We start from the raw sequence: 21,982 nt of genomic DNA on the forward strand, positions 1-21,982 counted from the left end.
TTAAGTATTTTGAGAAAAATGACTTAACTTGACTTTAGTATTTGGACAAATGATTTGACTTGACATAAGTCTGATTAACAAATGACTTGATTTGCCTTAAGTCTAATGGACAAATTATTTGACTTGACATGTGTCTTCTGGACAAATGACTTGACTGAAGTCTTTTGGACAATTGACTTGACTTGACTTGACTTAAGTCTGGGGGGCAAAATTACTTGACTTGACTTAAGACTTTTGAACTCTTGACTGTTGAAAACACAATGTTTTTATCGAGCATTTTGGTAACTAAGTTGGGTTGTTTATTTTATTTTTTAACATAAAACAATTTTCTTTCTAAGTGGATTTAAAAATTCACTCCTAGTCGCTGCCATTCCCTCACCTGAATCTGTTATGCTTTGTAACTTTTTCGAGCTCATTTCCATTGAGTTGCGTTTGTAGTGAGCGTGTGTCTTGGCGTCAAGGGCCAGCAAGGTCACCACGTTGGCGCAAGCCTTGATCCTGTAAAAGACGTCCTGGTGTGAATCCTGTTCCACGTTGACGCCGTTGATTTCAACTAGACGGTCTCCCGGCCGAAGTCCTGAATACAACACATTTGAACTGAACAATCAGGAAAACGACAACTCGTTAGAATAGTTGTGATTGTAAAGAATGTCGTTTTCTTACCTTGTTTGTTTTATTTGCCGATTTGTTTCTTAGTCGGTGCACTTTATAGAACTGCTTTTTTCAGCCCTGTTTCGGTGTTTTATGCTCTAATGCAGTGCTTTGCTTCTTAACCTTTTTTAGCGGCGACCGAAATATTAGGCCTAAGTGTGACGACTAAGCTTTGGCGACCCAATTGTTTTTTTTTGGTAAGCGAACAAAAAAATAGGCATTAGCATACAGAATTTTGAATTTAAAAAAATATTATAAGACATTATTTGTATTGCTTCCTTAATTTTCGTAATTTAATTCTCAGAACCAATCTCAATTAGTATAAACATGAGAGCTACTGCGGTCGGCGACCCAACCAAATCAAACAACGACCCAATTTTGGGTCGCCACCCATAGGTTGAGAAGCACTGCTCTAATGGTTTCAATGTTTTTTCAACGTAAAAGTTCATGATAAAATGAAAACGTTGAATAGCTTGCAAATGTTGATGTAGTAGCAAAGCTTACCAGCAATATTGATTTTAAAAATCGGTTTAGTTTAGATAGGACATTTCTATTAATAAACAAAACAATAAAACGTTTCACCCTGACTGTTTAATTTTATGACGGGGACTTGACTTGGGCAACCGATGACTTGGACTGGGACTTAACTTCGTATTTATTTGAAAATACTTGACTTGGTCCTAAGTTATTTTACGAATGACTTGACTGGGACTTAACTTCGTATTTATTTGAAAATACTTGACTTGGTCCTAAGTTATTTTACGAATGACTTGACTGGGACTTAACTTCGTATTTATTTGAAAATACTTGACTTGGTCCTAAGTTGTTTTACGAATGACTTGACTGGGACTTAAGTCATTTCCAAATGACTTGATTACAACACTGTCTACCACCATATGGCATCGGAGCGTTTAAAATGTGTCACAAAGTTTTGTGTGTGAGTTAAAACCAGTGCGTTGGACTGTAAAGCATGGCTTAAATTGCCATACAAATTACTCTCGGTCAGCACCGATAAGAGCCCAGTCCTAGAACCTGACATCGGGTATCGGCTTCGATCCGATATTATCGGACATCCCTAGTGCTCATAATTTAAAAGCTTCAAACTTCACCTCGTTAAGAATCCGCAAATATCGCTCATCCCTAAATCACAACAGTACAACGTTATTTCACCTGCTTTATCAGCCGGACTATCTGCGCTGACATCTTGGACGAAATGCCCGACCTCGTCGTACCACAAGTAAAAGCCGTACCCTCCCTTCTCGCGGCTGATACGGAACAGCGAGCTACCTCCCCGCACGCCGAAGTCGTCAGACCTCTCGTCGACAACCGTGAATTGGATGACGTTGCCGCAGTCACGAATTATGGAGACCACCTGGAATAAAGTAAAAATAATTTAATAATTCAAATTTTCTTTTAAAGGGATGTCTGACCTTCTATACCTTTACCGATACTTGATGTTTAGACCAGGGTTCTTCTGAACCTTACAAAATAACACGGTAGTTCTCAACCTTTAAACCCCCTTTTTCTTCACAAAAAAACTTTGTTGATCCCTTAAGTTTTATGAAACACAAAATCTATGAAATAGGTCAAGAAAAAAAAAACAGCAGAACATGTTTCCAAACAGATTATTTATTCAACCGTGCATTAGTAATATACTTGCTGCTGTACAATAAATACGTTTTCATTTACATTACTTCTCAATTCCTCCCTAAGTCATTATTCCTCTAAAATTAAGTATAGTGACATAAATTAAACTAAATTCTTCCATAAATCTAGCGATTTTAAATTGGTCTGTTGCCCACCTTAAAATGTTTCCATGGCCCACTGATTGAAAACCGCTATTTTGAACAAACACTCAATTAATAGTTGTTTGTACGAACAGATGCAGCAGGCAATGATGCTTTTATTTATCATTTGTCGGCTTGCTTCGGCCTAAGCCTGTGTAGCTCAGTTGGCAGAACGACGGTTCTGGTATGACCGAGGTCGTGAGTTCAAACCTCACCGCGGGCTAGTTGTTTTTCTGGCCTTGCTTGTACTGATCAAGGTGACTGATTTCGGTAAGCCTTTGCGAAGGCATCTTGTGTACTATATATGAGTGCCTTTATCGTTGGCCAGTGTGACTCCAGAAGGCTTCACCACAAAATACACACTGTGTGATATTTGGGTGATTAATATAGATGTTTGATAACATTGGATCGGCACACAAAATGTGTGATTATAATCCTGATCATGCTGACTGATTTGGTAAGTCTTTCGTAGGCATTCTTAGGCCTACTATATCTAAATACCGTTATCGTTGGCCAGTACCACTCCGGAAGGGCTTGATCACAGAGTATACACATTGTGTATATGTACGTTTAAGTTACTTCTTTATGTAAGCTTTACCTCATCGTGCTCGTATGCCTCCACATTTTCTCCGTTGATCCTTAGCACTCTGTCTCCGTCCATCAAACCCGCTCGTTCAGCAGCTCCACCCTCAACCACTCTGCAATGTTTAACAACAGCGTTTTGTGAATGTTTAAAAGTTATGACTTCTTCAAAAGAGTTCAACTAGAAAAAAAATGTCGTTGCACTGTATTTATTTCGATTTCATGCCTGTTTCACAGTTTTGGACCGGGAACAGCAGGTTTCTGTAGCCTATTTCTATTATGCTGTTAACCTATGACGTCATGTCTAGAATCTTTTTTTTTTTTGAGCCACGCGTTAAGAAAATTCAAGAAACCCTGATAAAAAGCATCTTCTAAACGTTTCGAAATCAAACAGAAACTGAATTAAAATCGTGGTATTTAACAATTCACCCGAGCTACAAGTTTTTTAGAAATTTCACATATTTTGTTAAAGTGTTGCAAGCAACGGACTAATCTCCAAGTCAAGTCGTTTTTTAAAGAGCTTCGCAGTCAAAGTTATAATTAGAGCAAGTCAACTTCCAGTCAAATCCTTTGACATAAAAATTAAACAGAAAACTATTAAAGTTGGTATACTAGTCCGATCATATGAGCAATACCTCTGGGAAAAAACACACAAAAAAATAGCACAAATAGCAAGCAAATTGTTTTATGTACAAAACGTATAATGAAAAATGATAATTGAAAGCACTTTAATTTAAGCCAAGTCATTGTACAAAAGACTTATGTCAAGTTAAATCATTTTACCCTAAAGACTTAAGTCAAGTCAACTTATTGGAAAACAGTGAATTAAGTCAAGTCAAGTCATTTGAAAACAGTAATGTAAGTTGCACTTAAGTCAAGTTGTCAAGTCATTGACTACAGTCATTACAACTCGGTCTTGTTATTTAGAAGACGAGCCATACCTTCTTATTATTTGTCCGTTTCTGTCGCGGTCAATGGCCAGGAAGAAACCATGATCGTCCTTCGTATCTTTCCTCAACACACAGTCTCTTGGGCCACTTTTTCGTTCAGTGCTGATGGGTTTACCTGTGACGGAACAAGCTAGTTTTAAGTTCAATATGCAGAAATCTGCAAAATAGCTTTGCAAAACCATATACGGACTTCACTAACAAGATCTAAATAGCAACAATAAGGTCGGAATAAAACACAGTTCGAAATAGGACTACTATCTAACTGCGTTAATAACTTCTAAATCAGACTAAGTCTTAAACCCTTCGGAATAATTGGGTAAAATCACCCTATACAAACTTTTACCTAATCCCTAAACCCAACCCATTATTACATCCCTAACCCCCCTAACAACTTTAGACCCAAACCAATATCTAACTTTAAGGGTCGACAGCAAAACTGCCCATACCAGACCGACTGCCCCCGATCGTCCCAAACCCTGTCCCTGGTCATTTACGCCTTTTTCCGATGAATGCAGGACTTATTCCGACAGATTTTGGTTTTATTCACACGATTAAGATCTTATTCTGCCGTGGTTATTACTGCGTATTTGGCTTTACTAGATCGTTCGTCTGAATACTATGACATTTTAGATTTTTTGCTCTAGATATTGTTAGGTCTTATTGTGTGTTTTTCCCCAAAACCGTCGCAGACTAACTGATTCTGTCGACCAATGATGCAAGCATAGCAGGCTAGAATTTCGCCTTTTACCTCTCAGCGAATCTTCTCCCGAAACATAACTAAAATCTCCAGACATTATCTTAAGATTTATTCCAAACGTTCACAACGCTTCCTACTTCTGTATGGGCTTTGATATTGATTCTACGTCTAACTACAACCTCCAGCCATTATCTTAAGATTCATTTGAAACGTTCAAAATGCTTCCCTTCTTCTGTACGGACTTTAATATTCTTACTACGCCAACTGCAACCTCTAGTCATTATGCCCCAAATTGTTTTATGTTGGCCATTTATCCTTTTACCTCTCAGCGAATCTTCTCCAGATACGCTCGGGTAATCTCTTGCTCCGAGGAGGATAATCGAGTCATCCATCTTGATCTCCGGCTCCCTGGATGCTTCATCCTCCGAGTCCGGATCCTTGGACACAAAGACCGGCTCCTCCGGGATTGAGATGGCGTCGTAATCCACATCGTTTAGTCCCTGTTGAAAAACAAAACTTGGATTAAATTTTGCAAAATAAAGTAGTTAGCAGTGTTGTGGACTGTGGTGCACCTAAGTCAAGTTAATTGAAAACATTGACCTAAGTCAATGACTTTGGTGTACTTAAGTCACCGTTTTCAAAAAAATTAACTTAAGATATTTGGACAAATGAATTGACTTTTTAGGTCGTTGAGTCAAATGACGTTGGCTGAGTTTACTAATGATATTACTAATGATATGTAAGCCGTAATCGTTGGTCAAAAAGCAACTTCAGAAGGGCTAGATTTCAGTTGTTAACACACATATGTGTGTACATATGTTTCTTTGAATGGCTGAATTTAAGTGATTTTATTTAACATTTTATTACAAAATTGACTTATTTATCTCAAACTTGGGGTGACTCAAATTGTACCGGGACTTGAGTTGTTATTATTTTTCAAATGACTTGTTAAAACGCAGGTAGGTGATCTACGTTACAAATAAGAAAAAATCACAGTTTGCGAGGAAAACTAGTTTTCGTGCTTCTGAAGAAAACTTTTTAAAAGCGAACAAGCTTTTTAAGAAACAATTGCCCTTAATTTAAAAAAATGCCCACTTTTGCAGTGAAGATATACGATACTTCACATTTTAGTCCGATAACGAGGCCCGATATTTTGGGCAAAAAATATGGTGATCCGTTCCTATACCAAATGGTATCATTACTATGCTCAAATAAACAAAATAGATAAAATTGAAATGCTGAAAGGCGTTAGCTTCAATTACCTTCAGTCGATAACCCCCATTTTATTTAAAGATATAAAAATCGACGCATTCAATGCAAATGATGGCCGAAATTTCTAGATTAATTTAGTACCGGAGCTTCACCGACACCGCAGCCTAGTATCGGACGAGTACAGTTACTTATACTTGTTATCGGCTTTAATTCGATATTATCGGACACTCCTATATATGAATATGTCCTTCATAAAGTTCAGTCACTTTTACAAAACAATTCGTACGTTTTAACTCTCTGCTTGCCGTTGTTTTGAACTGGCGGAAAAGCAAAATGCTGGTAAAACAAACGAAAAAAAATAGGAAAAAACACCAGCGACCAGGGTGTTTTTTGCTTGGCTTTGTTTATATAGTTAAGATAACAGTTGATGAACACGTATGTGTGTGTATTGTTCATTGAATGATATGTAACTGTAGGCCCCCTTCATTCCTGAGGTTGCTTGTACTAACAGAATGTAGCAAACATAGTTGTTTCTCGACTTGCTCCCCTCTGAGCCTGTGTAGCTCAGTTGATTGAGCGACGATATGGCCGAGAAACTGAGTGCGAACCTTAACGTAGCCTTGTGTTTACAGGATGCAGCAAGCAATAGTACTACCGTTGTTTCTCAACGTGCTTCCCTCTGATCCTGTGTAGCTAAGTTAGTAGAGCGACGGTCCCGGTATGACCGGAGGTCGTGAGTTCGAACCTCACCGCAGGCTACTTGTTTTTCAGCGTGGCCTTGCTCGCACCAGATCCTTATTTGATCAACTGTGCAGGCAATCGTACGTTATAACCCCTTGCTTACCGTTGTTTTGAACTGGGCGATTTGCTTGTAATGCTTGGCCGACTTGCTGTCAATCACCAGCAGCACCACCTCGCTCTCGCACGACCTCAGGCGGTCAACAAGCTCCTCGTTTGCCGAACTTTCAACGCTGGACCCGTTTATTTGGATCACACGGTCACCGATCTACGTAAAGAGAGATAAATTGTGCGGTGAGTCTACTAGGTTTTCTTAAGGATACTTTAATTTTATTTTTTTATTTATGTCAATATAGTTTGTCATAGGTCTGGAAACCGCCCATTGTTTAATACTTTAAAGCATAATGGCTGGGGGTTTTAGTTAGAAGTAGTATGAGTATCAAAACCCATATAGAAGTCAGTAGCATTGTTGAAAATTGAAATCGTTGCATGATTAGAAAAATTAATTCTATGTCGAAGCGCTGACTATGTTGAAAATGAATAAAGAGATATTTCAAACGTTTAAAATGGGCTTTGTTTGCCATTTTTTAATTTTTTTGGGTAAAAACACGAACATTATTGGAAATAAACAAAATGGGATGGGCCTTTAAATAAATCATAGTTAAAATTAAGATCTACGCTTTTAAAAAATAGAGTGTAATAAGAAAATAAATAAAAGTATCGGCGATAATAATTAATTAAAAGATCACGTCATAAATCTAGGAGACTTGGAAAACATGCTGGTTTTGATCCAGCAAATGTGAAATTGAAATAAAGTCTAAATGCGTTTGAGAAGAAGGTGTCAAGGAATTGATTTTCGATAAACACATTGTCTCACGAAAATCGTTTCAGTTTTTTAAACAATTTTCACTACGATTTCAATCAGGCCTTTATAAACCCCCTAAAACTAGTTCAGGTATCCCCAAGGGATTCACTGACCCCATTTTAAGAACACCTGTCGTTAAAGGTATTTTCGCTTATTTGTCTATTAACAACTTTTACCCATGAAAGTTTAATTTGTATTCTCTTTCATTGTGCCAGTGTTGCGTAATATACAGAGAACTTAAAATCTTGCCAGGTTTGAGTCTCCCTATATTTCCAGGTGTTTACGTTTAATTTAAATCATCTTTGATGCGTACGACGATTAAGTCAGAACGCAAGCTGGCAGAATTAACCACCCAGGCCTATTTTATCGTGTTAGGCCCTCGAACTTTATTTTTGCTTTATATAGTTGTTTTTGATTTGTACAAATGTATTAAACAGTATTTGCTGTTTTTTTTCTTTTGCGATATGCAATTATCCCGTTTCTTATTTTGATATCTAAAAATTTTCTGCAAACATTTTCACTCAGTAGAACATCTAAAACTTGTGATTGACGACGCCAAGTCACTATTGCAGTACTTCAAACAACAATATGTTGTTTAAATCAATGTATTTATAATAGGTCAAAATTTGTCAAAATTTCATTTTTTAGGTCAAAATGTCTTATTTTTAGGTTGAAAAAGAATTGCCCTATATGATGTCACAAAGCAATGTTCAAGTGTTCTTCTTTTTTATTAGAACACTTTTGCCTTTTTCTACTCTTATGTATCTGACACACATGGTTCCTATTTCTTTGTTTGACAAACCAAACTTGTGGCTTTAAGGTTTTTTTTATAGATTAAATTTTTGCCCAAAATACAGGACCTGGCTTTAATTTTGGCCAGCAAGAAACATGACGTCACTTACCGATAGCCCCGCCCTGTCGGCCGGGCCCCTCGGGTCCACTTCGGTGACGTAATGACCGTCCTTGTCGCTGTTGAAATCGACGCAGAAACCGAAAGCGTCGCGGTCCTTGAATATTCGGCACAAGCGAGGTTTGTTCCTGTGAAAAATAGGCAGCTTATTTTTTACATGTACTAATATTTAATCTACGTTAAAATTCTACCTCAAGTAATTATCTTAAGATTTATTCGAAACTTTAAGAAAATGCTAACTACTTCTGTGTGGGCTTTTATATTCGTTCTACGTCTAATTAGAACTTCTAGTCCAGTTTTTCTCAACCGTGGCCCTCGGCCCCCTTGGGGGGGGCACGGGCATAACTCTGTAACTATCGGTATTGCAAAACCAAAGCATCACTATGTTCAAAATTTGCAAGTTAACTTAAATGTGTCATTTCTATTATGACTGTAAAACTTTCTTGTAACGTTCGTAACAAACTTTTCTGACACGTTCTTTGACGCGTCAGTAGGCATGTTTAAAGTATAATACTGGATTCGTTCTATCACGAAAAGTTAGGCTTAATCGAACGTTCGCCATTGGCAAGTTTGGGTAAAGGCCGATCACTGTGGCTAAACAATTACTTTGCTGCTTTATATCTAGCCAAGTAGTGCGGAGCCAGCATTTTTTCAGGCGGCCTATTACTTTCCGATAACCTTCGCCTAATCATAAAGTGTGCGTCGAATGCTGTTGGGCAAGCAACTGACGTGTAGCCGCGTGGTCTGCAAACTGTGGGCCGCAGAGTCATATTTGATGGGTCCCGAATTATTTTGAATTGCTTAGTGTTATCATGTAGTTGTTGGCCGTGTGGTAGCCCTGCATTTGTTGCAATGTATTTCAAAAGTTGGTGTGGCTAAGAATTTTGATATTGTCTCAGCGTGGTTTAGGCCCGCGTGCCAAATGTGGCTCTAAAAGTGCCGGTCAAGGTATATTTTTTGCCAACTTATATATGAACGCAAAAATTTTGGCGCGCTTCGCGCGTAACCTTTTTTATTGGTTTTATATTATCATTATGGCTTGCCGATGTTTTCGATATCAAGCCGCCGTGTAAGTCGTGAGACTGTACAGTTAAATTTCTGTTAATTTATACTATAAATGATTTTTTCGAATCCTTTCATGTGCCATATGCTTCACGTATCCACTGTTTCCGTAGTGGTTTTACGTAGTGGGACTCTGTAAAGCGTACTTTAAGCCACGACAAAAACAAATTGCCGAACACTGGTGTAGCCTAATGCCAGTTGGAAAAATTCGCAATTTTCTTAAAGGGCATTAACTTGCAAAAGAAACTCGGAAAACGCAAGTATGGTGCAGGGTTACTCAAGGTCAGTTTTAGACTAATATTTAGCGAGGTTTTGCACAGCGTAAGTAACACATTTATAAAACGAAAATTCAGAAATCATCTCGACGATCTAATAACGTTCGCTTGGCTCAGTACAAAACAGAGCCGAATGTAAAAAAATACCTTTGGAATATAAAGCTTTGTAATGACTATTATGTTAATTTAAATTCAAATGACTGGTTTCTTATTTTTTAGAAAATTACTCATTTTGTTAAATTTTTAGAAATCTTTAGAAACTAAGTATACACTTATTCGTTGATTAATAGCCATATTTGTTAGAAAGGTTAAGAAAGAAGTAAAACAAGTAAAAAAACACAACGCTAGGTATTTCAAGTAAAAAAACACAACGCTAGGTATTTTTCATAAGCAGGGGGGCCACGAGGGTCGATGGCCTTTCAAAGGGGACCACGAACCATAAAAGATTGAGAACCACTGTTCTAGCCATTATGCTTCAGAGTTTTTATGGTATTTTGAATTCTTAATTTTTGCGAATATTTTGCTGTAAAGGCTTGCTAATTGAGAAAGGGTGCACATAGATTATTTGGGTCAGATTTAATTGAGTTAATAAAACACGAAAACATGTATCGCCAAGGTGTGTTTATAAGTGAGCTGACAATGGAAACCAAGCTGAAAAATTGTGTCCTTCTATAACTTCTAACTGATACCTCAGATATTTGTCGTTCTATACAGATAAGCCTGCAGTGAGGTTCGAACTAACGACCTCCGGCTATACCGGTATACTTGTTTTTCTAGCCTGCCTTTTTGTTTTGCTAGCCAGTTCAAACCTCGCACTACAGTCTAGTTGTTTTTCTAGCCTGCCCTGCTTGCATCATTGATCGACAGTATCGGTTAGTTTACGATTGCTTTCGGTGGACAGATATACGTCTTTGGATATTCAGTTGCGAAGTTAATGTTCGCGCAAGTTCGCAATGTTTCGGATCAATTTTCATATCGTATAAAGTAAACAAGCGAACTTAAACTGGGTTTACTGTGTCACTTGGTTTGAAAATATAAAATTATTGAAAAAAAGGTTCTAAGAACTCGTCTAAAGAAAAAATATCCCTAAGAAAAACAAAATGTACCATGAGACAATTGACACCATTTAAAATTGACTGATTTTAGGTTAAATTACAGTAAATTTTAGGACTTGTCTTCAAAACGAATCGTCTTTAAAAGTTGAATATTTATCTTCGACCGTGCGTTACAAATTTATTTGCGGCAACAAAACAAGCAGTTTGACTTGCTTTCCGTCAGCTATTCATTGCAGTCTGTCGCTTTCAAATCGGTAAGTGTGCAACGTCGTTGGAGGTCGTTGAACGTCGTTGCATATAATATTCAAACAAAAACCGACCTTTTGTAAACCACGTCGTACTCTTCGTCGACCACGATAAGGTCGGCCGTATTCTTGTTCGCGCAAATAGCCGAGATGAGTCTCTGGTGAGCTTCGTATTCCACGTTCTGGCCGTTCACTTCCACAATCCTGTCGCCGATCCTTAACCCTGCTCTGTCTGCTGCTCCACCGCAATCAACCCAGCGTATCACCTGTGTTGAAAGTATAAGGTTATAGTAGGGCTTTAACCCAGGGTTTAAAATATTTACTAAAATTATAATATTTACCTCATCATAAAAAATACTTTTTTTAAACCTAGCCTCATTACTTTCATATTGGCTGCAAAGTTTAAAACCTAGCCCTAAAATTTAAGTCCTTCGTCCAATTTTAACCCAATCCCCATACTGTGTTATTCACCCCAAATATTTATCACTCATAAAATAGTATTTTAATCTTCAAATTAAAAACAAATTTCCATCCTATCTACTAATTTTAACCCCACACCCCCGATATTTTGTACAAAAGTGTTGCGGCCCGATCCGATTCTAAATGGCGTCATTACGTTTCTCAGACAAGCAAACAAAGCGAAACTTGAACGTTTAAAGCAGGGGTTCTTAAACTGGGGTCCATGGACCCCTTGGGGGTCCGTGAACTAGTTTTAGGGGGTCCATGAAGACCTAATCGAAATATTAGTGTATATTTAGGAATTAATCTGATCATTAAAGAAAACAATTTAATCAAAAATAAAACGGCATTGCACTGAATGTATTTAGACTCCATTTCACTTTCGCATTTTTGGAGCAAAATCAGCAAATTTATGAAGTATATTTCTATTGTGACGTCAATTTATGTCGTAATTTTTTAATTTTTGATGCCTACAGTGGTCCACGCGAGGTAAAAGAAAATTTTAGGGGTCCGCGGTAAAAAAAGTTTAAGAACCCCTGGTTTAAAGGTAATATTTTTAAGGTTATTAAGTACAATTTTGCCTTAAAGTGAAGAAGTTTAGTTTCTAAATTTTCCCTTCACGGTAGAATCGCTGCAATAAAACGCAATTTACGGCAATTCTCATTAATTTTGTATCAAATTGGCACCGATACCACCCTAGTATCGGACTAGTAGCGATACTGTCACTTAGATCGGGCATAGGCTCCGATCCGATATTATCGCACATCCCGAGTTGCTATATATGATCGTAATTTGATCATAGCTAAAATACCTTCAGTAATTTGTATTGAATTAGAACCTATAGCACCCTAGTATAGGACGAGTACCGATGCTATCACTTCACGTGGGGTATAGGCAGTGTTGTGATGACTTAAGTCAATGACTTGACTTAAGTGCACTTAAGTCACTGTTTTTAAATGACTTGACTTAAGTCATTTGGGCAAAATGACTTGACTAGACTTAAGTCTTTCGGACAAATGACTTGACTTGACTTAAGTCTTTTGAACAAATGACTTGACTTGACTTAAGTCCTTTGAACAAATGACTTGGGTTAAAATAAAGCATTTCTTTAAGTATTTTTTAATAAAATTGAGCTATTTGTCCAAATTTTTGCACAAAAAACAAATTGCTTGCTCTATGTTCCCTTTTCCTTATTTTTTAGTTCAGTTATTGTTCATAATCATACGAGTTAAAATTCTAATGGGTTTAACGTTTTATTTTTATGACAAGGACATGACTTGAAGTTGTCAAGACTTGACTTGGACTTAAGTTATTTTGCAAATAACTTGACTGTGACTTAAGTCTTTTTAAAATGACTTGTTTACAACACTGGGCATAGGCTATAGGCTCCAATGGGTGATAGGCTCCGATCGGCTCCGATGCGATACTATGGGACATCCCTATCCTCAGCAATTGAACAAACATCCACCAACTATAAACTACTTACTTGTCCGATTCGATTGTTGTCGATGACGACGTAAAGTCCGAACTCTTCCTTGTTTCTTTTCACCAAACGACAATACCTCGGCTTCACATCACGCCTACTCTTGCGACGAGCTGAAGATATACAAAAAAACACCTGGAATTAGATTGTGTAGCTTACAATGCTAAAATCCGCCACAAGTTTCAAGCAAAAAAGAATATTTTTTTCACCATATAAAGTTTAATTTTTAACTGTCAAGTTCATCATAACGCAATGAACGATTCACACACAGGTATATACATCTGCGATCTGGAAAAAAACGCTTGACACTAACTCTCGAAGCTTTTAGTGCTAAAATCCGCCAGAATTTTGAAGCAAAAATGAAAAAAATGCAATTTTTTTACCATATAAAATTTAATTTTTAACTGACAAGTTCATCATAACGCAATGAAACATTCACACACAGGTATATACATCTGCGATCTGGAAAAAAACGCTTGACACTAACTCTCGAAGCTTTTAGTGCTAAAATCCGCCAGAATTTTGAAGCAAAAATGAAAAAAATGCAATTTTTTTACCATATAAAATTTAATTTTTAACTGACAAGTTCATCATAACGCAATGAAACATTCACACACAGGTGTATACAAATGTGATCTGGACCTTTAGAAATCGTACTGACCAACGATAACGGCACACATATCATAGTACACGTGAATTCTTCAGAGGGCTAACCGAAATCAGTCGATGAGTCAAGGATTTAAATACAAGCAAGGCTATGCAAGAAAAATCTCGCCTGAGGTGAGGTTCGAACTCATGACCTCGGCCATACCGGGACCTAACTCGACCGCATTCCTTGCAACTGCGAATTGGCTTTAGAAAGTCCAAACGACCAACGATAACAGCACATGTCACAGTACGCCGGATGCTTTCAGAAGGTTTAGCCGGAGATGGTGAGTTCGTACCTCAACTCAGGCTACTTGTTTTATTACCTAGCCTTACTTGCACGAAATCCTTAATTAATCAACTGATATCGGTTAGTCGCGTTAGTAGCTTATACTGCTAAAATTTCGCAGCTTATAGTGCTAAAATCCGCCACAATGTTCAAGCTTAATCGAAAAAACGCCATTTTTAGCATATAAAGTTGAATTTTTAACTGTCAAGTTGAACTGAAAGCACTGAAAAATTCACACACAGGTGTATGCAACTACAATGTGACAAACGACAAGAGCACACATCATAGTAAACCGGATGCCTTCATAAGGTTTAGCCCGGGGTTACTCAAACTTTTTTTTACCGAAGACGCCTAAAAAATATTTTTGCTTCGCATGGACCAGTGTAGGTAAGAAACATTTATAAATGACGTCAAAAATTTACGTCACCAAATAGACTTCAAAAATATGCTGTAATCCGGTCCAAAAAATTTGAATGTAAAAGTGAAATGGAGTTTAAATACGTTCAGTGCAAAAAAGTTTTATTTCAAAATAAAACTCTTTTTGAAAATTTGATTAGTTTTAAATATACAATACCACTTCAATTAGGCCCTCATAGATCCCCTAAAACTAGTCCACGTACCCCCAAGGGGTCCATTGACTCCAGTTTAAGAATCCCTGCAAAAGATCAAGAATTTGGCAGCCGTAACAACTTGCATAAGCCTAATCGGCCATCGCAAACACACCAAATATATGTAGCTCGTTTGGTAGAGCGACGGTCCCGGTATGACCGGAGGTCGCGAGTTTGAATCTCACCGCAGGCTGGTTGTTTTTCTGGCTTGGCCTTGCTTGCACTAAATCCTTAATTGGTCAACCGATATCGGTTGGCCTCTTTCCAGGTGTAATTCAAATGCAGTAATAATTACTTTCAAGTACAACGCGTTAGTATAATCAAGTGTTGCGGAACACATACAAAATTATCCGTTAATTTAAACGCAATCGTAATCTGTTTTTTGTGGGTTAGCCAACTTAAAACGATTAACTGCGTATACCTCACCTAGAAAGTAATGAGCACATATTTATTTCTAGTATATTCAGATCTCTCGCAATTACATTTACATTGAATTCCATTATAAAAAAGACTTATTTGTTTATTTCTTCTTACGCTTTGGTGTTGGGGCAAGCTTAACCTTGATCCGACTGTTGAAGTAATCTTCTGCAAGAGAGGCTGTCGTTGTAACCGATTTCTTCCTATTAATTAAAGCAACAGTTAACCTACTATATTTTTCTAATGCTTTAAACTTAATACAAATATCCTGGATCCGCCCCTGTTTTCGTAGTGGTTTTGCGTAATTGGCCTTCAATAACTCTGAAAGGAGTACTTGGTCCGCGACAAAAAAAAAAGTTTGCCGACCACTGGTCAAGGCCAAGCAGCCATATTAAAGGCTAAGTGACTTTTAACAATTTTGATAAATTCAATGTAGAATTACTGCGTTAGATTCCAAATCATTGCTGAAATTCTTAGATAAATTTGGTGTATATACGATAGGCAGCGATACAATCAAAGTATCGGAAGAGTACCGATTCAGTTATTGGTTCCGGGTATAGACGATCCGATATTATCGGACATCCCCAGTTATCGTTTACGGTAAATAATTTGATGACGTACGACGGAGAAAATTTCAGGCGCGTATTTTGCAAAGCGACAAAATGTATATTTGCGAATCGACAATTTTAATTTTTGTTAAAGTATGATTTTAAACTTTTGTGGTGGTGGGCATTTGAGTGTTAATTACGGCTGTTTTATTTGCCAACAATAAGAGGACAGGAAAATGTTTAAAAAAGCTTCAAATGAGAAATACGACACCCATTTCTAAAAAAATCTTTTCAAAAAAATCAAAAACACATTTGGCTTATTGATTACAAACAGGTTAAAATAATTAAACTGACAATATTTTTAATATCAAACGGCACATCTTAAAACTTAAACCAGGGCTTGGAAGCCGGCGGTGTAGCTTGGCCCGTACAGCTTCGAAACAATTCAGTTTTCGCTGGAGCCAGTTTATTCCGTTCGTGGATCCGGAGATGTGGGAATTTTTACTATTTTTGTCGAGCAGGGGTCTTTTTTTAATTTGTAAAACAAACAAACACAAAGCTATAAAAATTTTATCGGCCCTAGCTCAAAAACATTTAAAAAAAATCTCAAATAAGTAATTCCCAGATTAGTGTGGAAAATGTAACTTAATATAGCCTGCGCTGAAACAATTTAAAAAATCTTATTTTAAACACCAACTCCACAATATGGTTTAACTTCCTCACCTGAAATATCCATCGGCCTTCGGGTCGATCACGAGCATGAAAACTACGTCACCGCTCACGCGAATCCTGCTCACGACGTCACGTGAGTTTTCACGCTCCACATTCACGCCGTTCACTTCAACGATGCGGTCGCCGATCTTTAATCCTTTAAAAAATGAGTTAATGAAAAAAATTATAAGTTAGAAGTTGAGTTGTCCTAATTGCGATTTTCAAATTGCACTTGCTTTGTGTATTTTTTTACACTTTTCAAGTCAAACTTTTTTATTGGTTTATTCAATGACTTGACTTGAGTGCACTTAAGTCACTGTTTTTAAAATATTTTACTTGACTTAAGTCATTTCGGAAAAATGACTTGACTTACATCTTTTACAAAATTGTGTTTTTAAAAGATCGTCTTTGATGTAAATGACTGTTTGAAAATCGGTTTTCGGACCATACAAAGTGAACCCATTTATTATTAAAAACACATATTTAAACATAAAAAATCGAATAAAAATTTATTATTAAAAACAGATATTGAAATCGTTTAAATTGCCAGTTATGAAATCGGGATGGAACCTTCTTTTATTCGATTTTTTATGTTAAATTGATAAACACAAGATTGACTGACCAACTGTTTAACCGTTATTATCAACTTATAATTAGAGATATACGATGATAGCCGATACCAAATGCCAAGTGGAAGTATCGCTGGTTCTCGTCCAATATTATGGGGTATCGATATCATTCTGACACTAAACTAATATAACTAATTATAGCAATGAATTGTGATCTAATGCAGAGTTTTTCACTCAAAAAAAAACGTTTTCCAGCGCTAAAGCAACTATTTGCTTATGACATTATGGAACATTATACTGTACTTCACAATAGTAATGATTTAGCAAAAAAAGTATAATATCAAGTATCGGTATTCAAACAAAGTACATTAAGTATCAAACATCCGTAATGTTAATCCCTCACCAGCTTTATCTCCCGATCCATTCGGCGACAAATCTTCCACAAACTCCCCTTTCCTGTCTTCCAGGTAGAGCAGACTGAATCCGAAGCCCGAGTCCGACTTTTCCACTTTGCACAAACGAGGTCTGTACTCACATGCACCGCCCGTTACACCTGTCAATCAAAAATACGCCAGTTAAACCTGCCAATCAACAAAACCGCCAGTCAATCAAAAATACGCCCGTTACACCTATCAATCAAAAATTCGCCTGTTACACCTGTCAATCGGAAATTCGCCTGTTACACCTGTCAATCAAAATTTCGCCTGTTACACCTGTCAATCGAAAATTCGCCTGTTACACCTGTCAATCAAAAATAGGCCCGTTACACTTGTCAATCAAAAATAGGCCTATTACACATGTCAATCAAAAGTAAGCCGGTTGCACCTGTCAATCAAAAATACGCCCGCTACATCTGTCAATCAAAAGTAAGCTTGCTACACCTGTCAATCAAAAATAAGCCTGTTGCACCTGCCAATCAAAAATACACCAGTTACACCTTTTAATTAAAAATACGCCTGTTAAAGCTGTCAATCAAAAATACGCCAGTTAAAGCTGTCAATCAAAGAGTAACCGTTACACCTGTCAGTTTAAAAATACAAATTAATGTCATTCAAACATGTTAATTTTTTTTAGCTTAAATTGTAATTTAAAAAACATACTTTTTTCTACATTATAATATCAATTAAAAAACATACATTTTTCTAGATTAACATGTCAAAAATAACATACATTTTTCTAGCTTAGCATGTCAATCAAATAATATAATTTTTTCTAGTTAAACTTGTCAATTAAAAAATATAATTTTTCCTCGTTAAACTTGTCGATCAAAAAACATACATTTTTCTAATTAAACTTGTCTATGTAAGCATGTCAATCAAAAAATGTAGATTTTTCGAGTTGAATTTGTCAATAAAAAAATGCAAAATTTGCCGGTTACAACTCACAATCAAAAAATTAACTGAAAGAGTAGAATTGTTCAAAATAACCGAAAAGTCATCATTGGTAAAGCATGTCAATAAGAAAACGCCCCATAGACCTCAGACTAACACGGTAAAAACTGTTTAAAAATAAACTAAAAAGCGCCAAAGCCACCAATTTTAAAGCTAAAAACTATCGCAATACGCCGAAAAACAGATCCGTCTAAACGTTTCAGCACAACATATGTATTTTTGCATTGGCAGATACTGCATCGTTGAAAAAGTTTTCCGAATAGAAGGTATTGGGTAGAACCTTGCGTTGTTGTCAAAGGGCGTTTCAGAGCATTTTCACTTGCATTATAATAAAAAGTAAAGCTATTTTATCATAAAAATTCATTTCCTTGTGGTGTACGTTTCATAAACGCCTCGTCGATTTTTTCACGGGCACATTTCTATTTTAAAACAGAGACAGGCGCAAAACACAAATTTGAAGAAAAAAGTAACATTTTTTTCTACGTTTTCTTTACCTTCTACGTTTCTCAAGTTAATGTCCACTTTATTTTCTTCGTACATTTCGCTCGTGCTCTTGTCTACCACTAGGAGTCGCACTTCCCTTTCGGCGAACTCGAGTTTGTATTGGACGTCTTCGCGCGATGCATTGTGGGTCATCAAACCGTTGATCTGAAATAATTTTTCTTGAATTTAATGATGCCAATAATTTCTAATAGAAAACTACCCTTCTTCTGCTAAACCAGGGGACGGCAACGTTTTCCCATTCGCGGGTCATAAAGGTTTCGTAGGGCTGTTATAAATTTTAACTAGGGCTGTCTAATAAAATCGTATAAGGTTGATATACAGCAATCCACTCATAGAAATGTCATTTAATTCATTCACTCACAAGCCGTTTGTGAAAAAAATACCGAGCCCTATGATATTTGACCTTTACAATTTACAGTTTTATTCATTATCGATTTGAATTTAGTACTGCGCATGCGCACGTCGGACTCGGGTAGTTTTAATCGAGTCCCGAGTCAGACTCCGGCTCTACAACCTGTAATCCACTAATTTACTTAAAATAAGATGGATGTTCAGCAATCTACTTATAGAAGTGTCATATAACTCATTCAACCACATATACATAGTTGGAAAATATTCTACCATTTGCTATTCCACCTTTACAATTTACAGTGTATGCCCTTATCGGTTTGAATTTAGTACTGCACATGCGCACGTCAGGTATAATGTGCTTTTTCAGGGCTACAGCATTAAAAATGTTTCACATAAAACATTATATTTCGTTCAGTCACTCCGTATACCTCCACAACTTGCGAGTCTTGTTTCAATCCGGCAAAATCCGCCATAGAATCACTATCGACATTGTCCACGACAAATGTGTCGTTCTTGAAGCCGATTGAGAAGCCAAAGGTATCTTTTGTGCTTGTGCGAACAATTCTGTAGAGCTTGGGCAGAGGAAGATCTTAAGGGAACGTAAGTAAATAAGTCGCTATTGTTTTCACAGTGCACGTGCCGAACCTGGGGTTATTATAAACTCTTGATGTTCGAAAATTCTAAAAAAATTAGCAGTAAAACTATCAAGTGGCATAAAGATGTAGGTAGCATTTTAAACGTTTCAAATAACACTTTATTATTTTCAATATGGTGAGAAGGCATTGCTTTAAAGAAATCAATACATAAAATAGACTTAGCAAAACGCGTAAATGTACCTTAAAAACATGTTGTTGTTCGAAAAAAACCAATACTATTTTATCGTTCTTTGTTGGTCCTTCGCTACTTTGTTCGCCTTTGTGACGACAAATAAATAGTTATCAGTTATCAGTTAGGTACAATGATATAAGTTTGATGCTAATAGTTAGGTAAAATGATAACCCTTTTACAAAAAAATTCCATGTTTTGATCATAAATTTGCGCGACAAATCTATACAAGACGCTCTGGTAAATATTATATTAAGGTTTTAAAAACTACCTAATTTAAAAAAAATCATTTTTAATTGTCAATTTTCCTTTTTAATCTTTTTGTCGACTTTCCTTTGTAATTTTTCAAGAAATTCTTTAAGTTTTAAACTCTTTTTTATTTTAGATTGTTTTTTCTTGTTTTTTTCTCTTCGGGAAGCTATTCTTAAGGAAATAAGAAAACGCTAAACTTTAAAATCTGCGAAATCGCCGAACAACTTACCTTGCGCGAGCATAAAGTTTCTCTTTAAACTTGCTAAACCACGAACACTGGGAACGTTCTTTGCTCTAAAACAAGTAATAATTAAAAAAAATAATAAAAAAATAAAAATTAAAAAGTCGTTTGCACATAGAAAACTGTTCTAAGACATGGCTCATCATATAAACATTTTTTCATAATTTTTTTTCCGGATACAAAGTTATTTGACGTAACTAATATAAAGCGAAAAGCACCCGGTCAACATTTACGTTAGTTAAGTATTAATAAACATATTTTAAGATAATATATGTTCCGGATCGGCATAAATCAACCATCAGGCGGGATCTGCCCTGCAGGCCGTAGTTTAGTCACTTCTGCTATAAAATTGAAGTTTATTTTTTCCAAAAGGCCTAAAAACAACTTCTTACTCGATTAATTCCGAACTTTCTTCGTCTTCTTCATTGTCAAAATCGAATTTTCCACGTCGAACTAAAAATTACGGCCAGATTACAAAAACTAAACACATTTTGTAAGGCAAAAAAGTGTTTTGAAATGAGTTAGGTTTAAATTTTATAGCAGATAGCATGTTTTTAATAAATAAACATCGTACTAGGTAATGGCCATAAATTTAACTTTGCTTTGAGTGGTCTTACATAACATATTTGCAATAAAACAACAAAAATAAACTTTTAAAACTAAAGTTTTTAAACTGTTTTTAACAAAACCTTTGATTTATTTAAGATTGTTTAAAACCGCAATCAGGTAATGTCTATATGCCAGAATATGGTAAATTAAGAATTGAGGCAGCACTGCGTACAAATTGCAGTAATAACTTGACAATAATTTATTATTCATTTTTGTCGTTATACAGTGCCACCTGATTTCCATATTTAGAATTAGACAAATACGGCGAAATATCAACGAAGATAGAATATGATAGGTATTTACTAGCATTCTTAATAAGCCCAGTATTTCTCGAACTGTGCGTCGTTTTAATTTATCACGGCGGGGTGCACTGTGATTCAGTTTCGCTTATAAACTTACTTGCGATAATGAAATGTCTGCAGTTATTTTTATCCCTTGGCATATGTATTCGAAATCATTGTTACAAGAACTATTAATTATAATTTATTGATACAGCATTTTTACAAATAAGAAATACATATTAAAAACTGTTGCTACCAGGCATAGTAATAAAAATCAAAAACAACTTCTCTGGTAATGGTAATTATTAATTGACTACAAGCGTTCAGTGTCATTCACCCTGAAAAAGGCGATTTAAATAAGTTGACAAAACTTTGGTTAACAATTACAATTACCAGAGCTGTTTTTGATTATTAAATGGGAAATAATATGTAAATTTCCTATTGTTGGGTGCGTCACAAGCTCAGCAAACTTTTCCAATAGGGTCGCGAGAAAAAAAATTGAGAATCATTAGATTAACTTACTAACAATATGCTAAACTTACATTGATATATTAGGAAAAGTAATCCAGATACGAAAGCTCCCAGCTCAAGAATAAACAGCAGAGTGGCACTGAACCAAAGAGGCCAGGCACCGATCAGCCAGTTTATCTGCTGCTTTATCCTCACTAGACATCCCTGGGTAAGTAAAACAGATTTTGTTGCATATTCAAAAAGGCTATTCATTGCATTATGACATTGGTTGACAGGACACGTATGAATGCCAGTGTTGT

The 21,982-nt window shown here is 36.3% G+C and overlaps 1 protein-coding gene across 1 annotated transcript in view; it reads right to left on the reverse strand.

The window, feature by feature from the left end:
- LOC146141572 (uncharacterized) overlaps positions 1-21,982 on the reverse strand; it is a 44,380-nt gene that overhangs the window by 13,226 nt on the left and 9,172 nt on the right. The window contains exons 8-24 of the mRNA XM_083390185.1: positions 21,755-21,887; positions 20,715-20,775; positions 20,311-20,375; positions 19,433-19,593; positions 18,644-18,797; positions 17,162-17,311; positions 16,202-16,346; positions 15,048-15,133; positions 12,975-13,084; positions 11,105-11,295; positions 8,385-8,520; positions 6,724-6,885; positions 4,990-5,167; positions 3,962-4,085; positions 3,037-3,136; positions 1,822-2,023; positions 403-577 (exon numbers count right to left, since the gene is read on the reverse strand). Coding sequence (XP_083246311.1) covers positions 403-577; positions 1,822-2,023; positions 3,037-3,136; positions 3,962-4,085; positions 4,990-5,167; positions 6,724-6,885; positions 8,385-8,520; positions 11,105-11,295; positions 12,975-13,084; positions 15,048-15,133; positions 16,202-16,346; positions 17,162-17,311; positions 18,644-18,797; positions 19,433-19,593; positions 20,311-20,375; positions 20,715-20,775; positions 21,755-21,887 — 2,333 coding nt within the window. The remainder of the gene's footprint in view (positions 1-402; positions 578-1,821; positions 2,024-3,036; positions 3,137-3,961; positions 4,086-4,989; positions 5,168-6,723; positions 6,886-8,384; positions 8,521-11,104; positions 11,296-12,974; positions 13,085-15,047; positions 15,134-16,201; positions 16,347-17,161; positions 17,312-18,643; positions 18,798-19,432; positions 19,594-20,310; positions 20,376-20,714; positions 20,776-21,754; positions 21,888-21,982) is intronic.

The sequence above is a fragment of the Ascidiella aspersa genome, chromosome 5, assembly GCF_963924565.1.
Source record: "Ascidiella aspersa chromosome 5, kaAscAspe10.2, whole genome shotgun sequence".
Taxonomy (NCBI): domain Eukaryota; kingdom Metazoa; phylum Chordata; class Ascidiacea; order Phlebobranchia; family Ascidiidae; genus Ascidiella; species Ascidiella aspersa.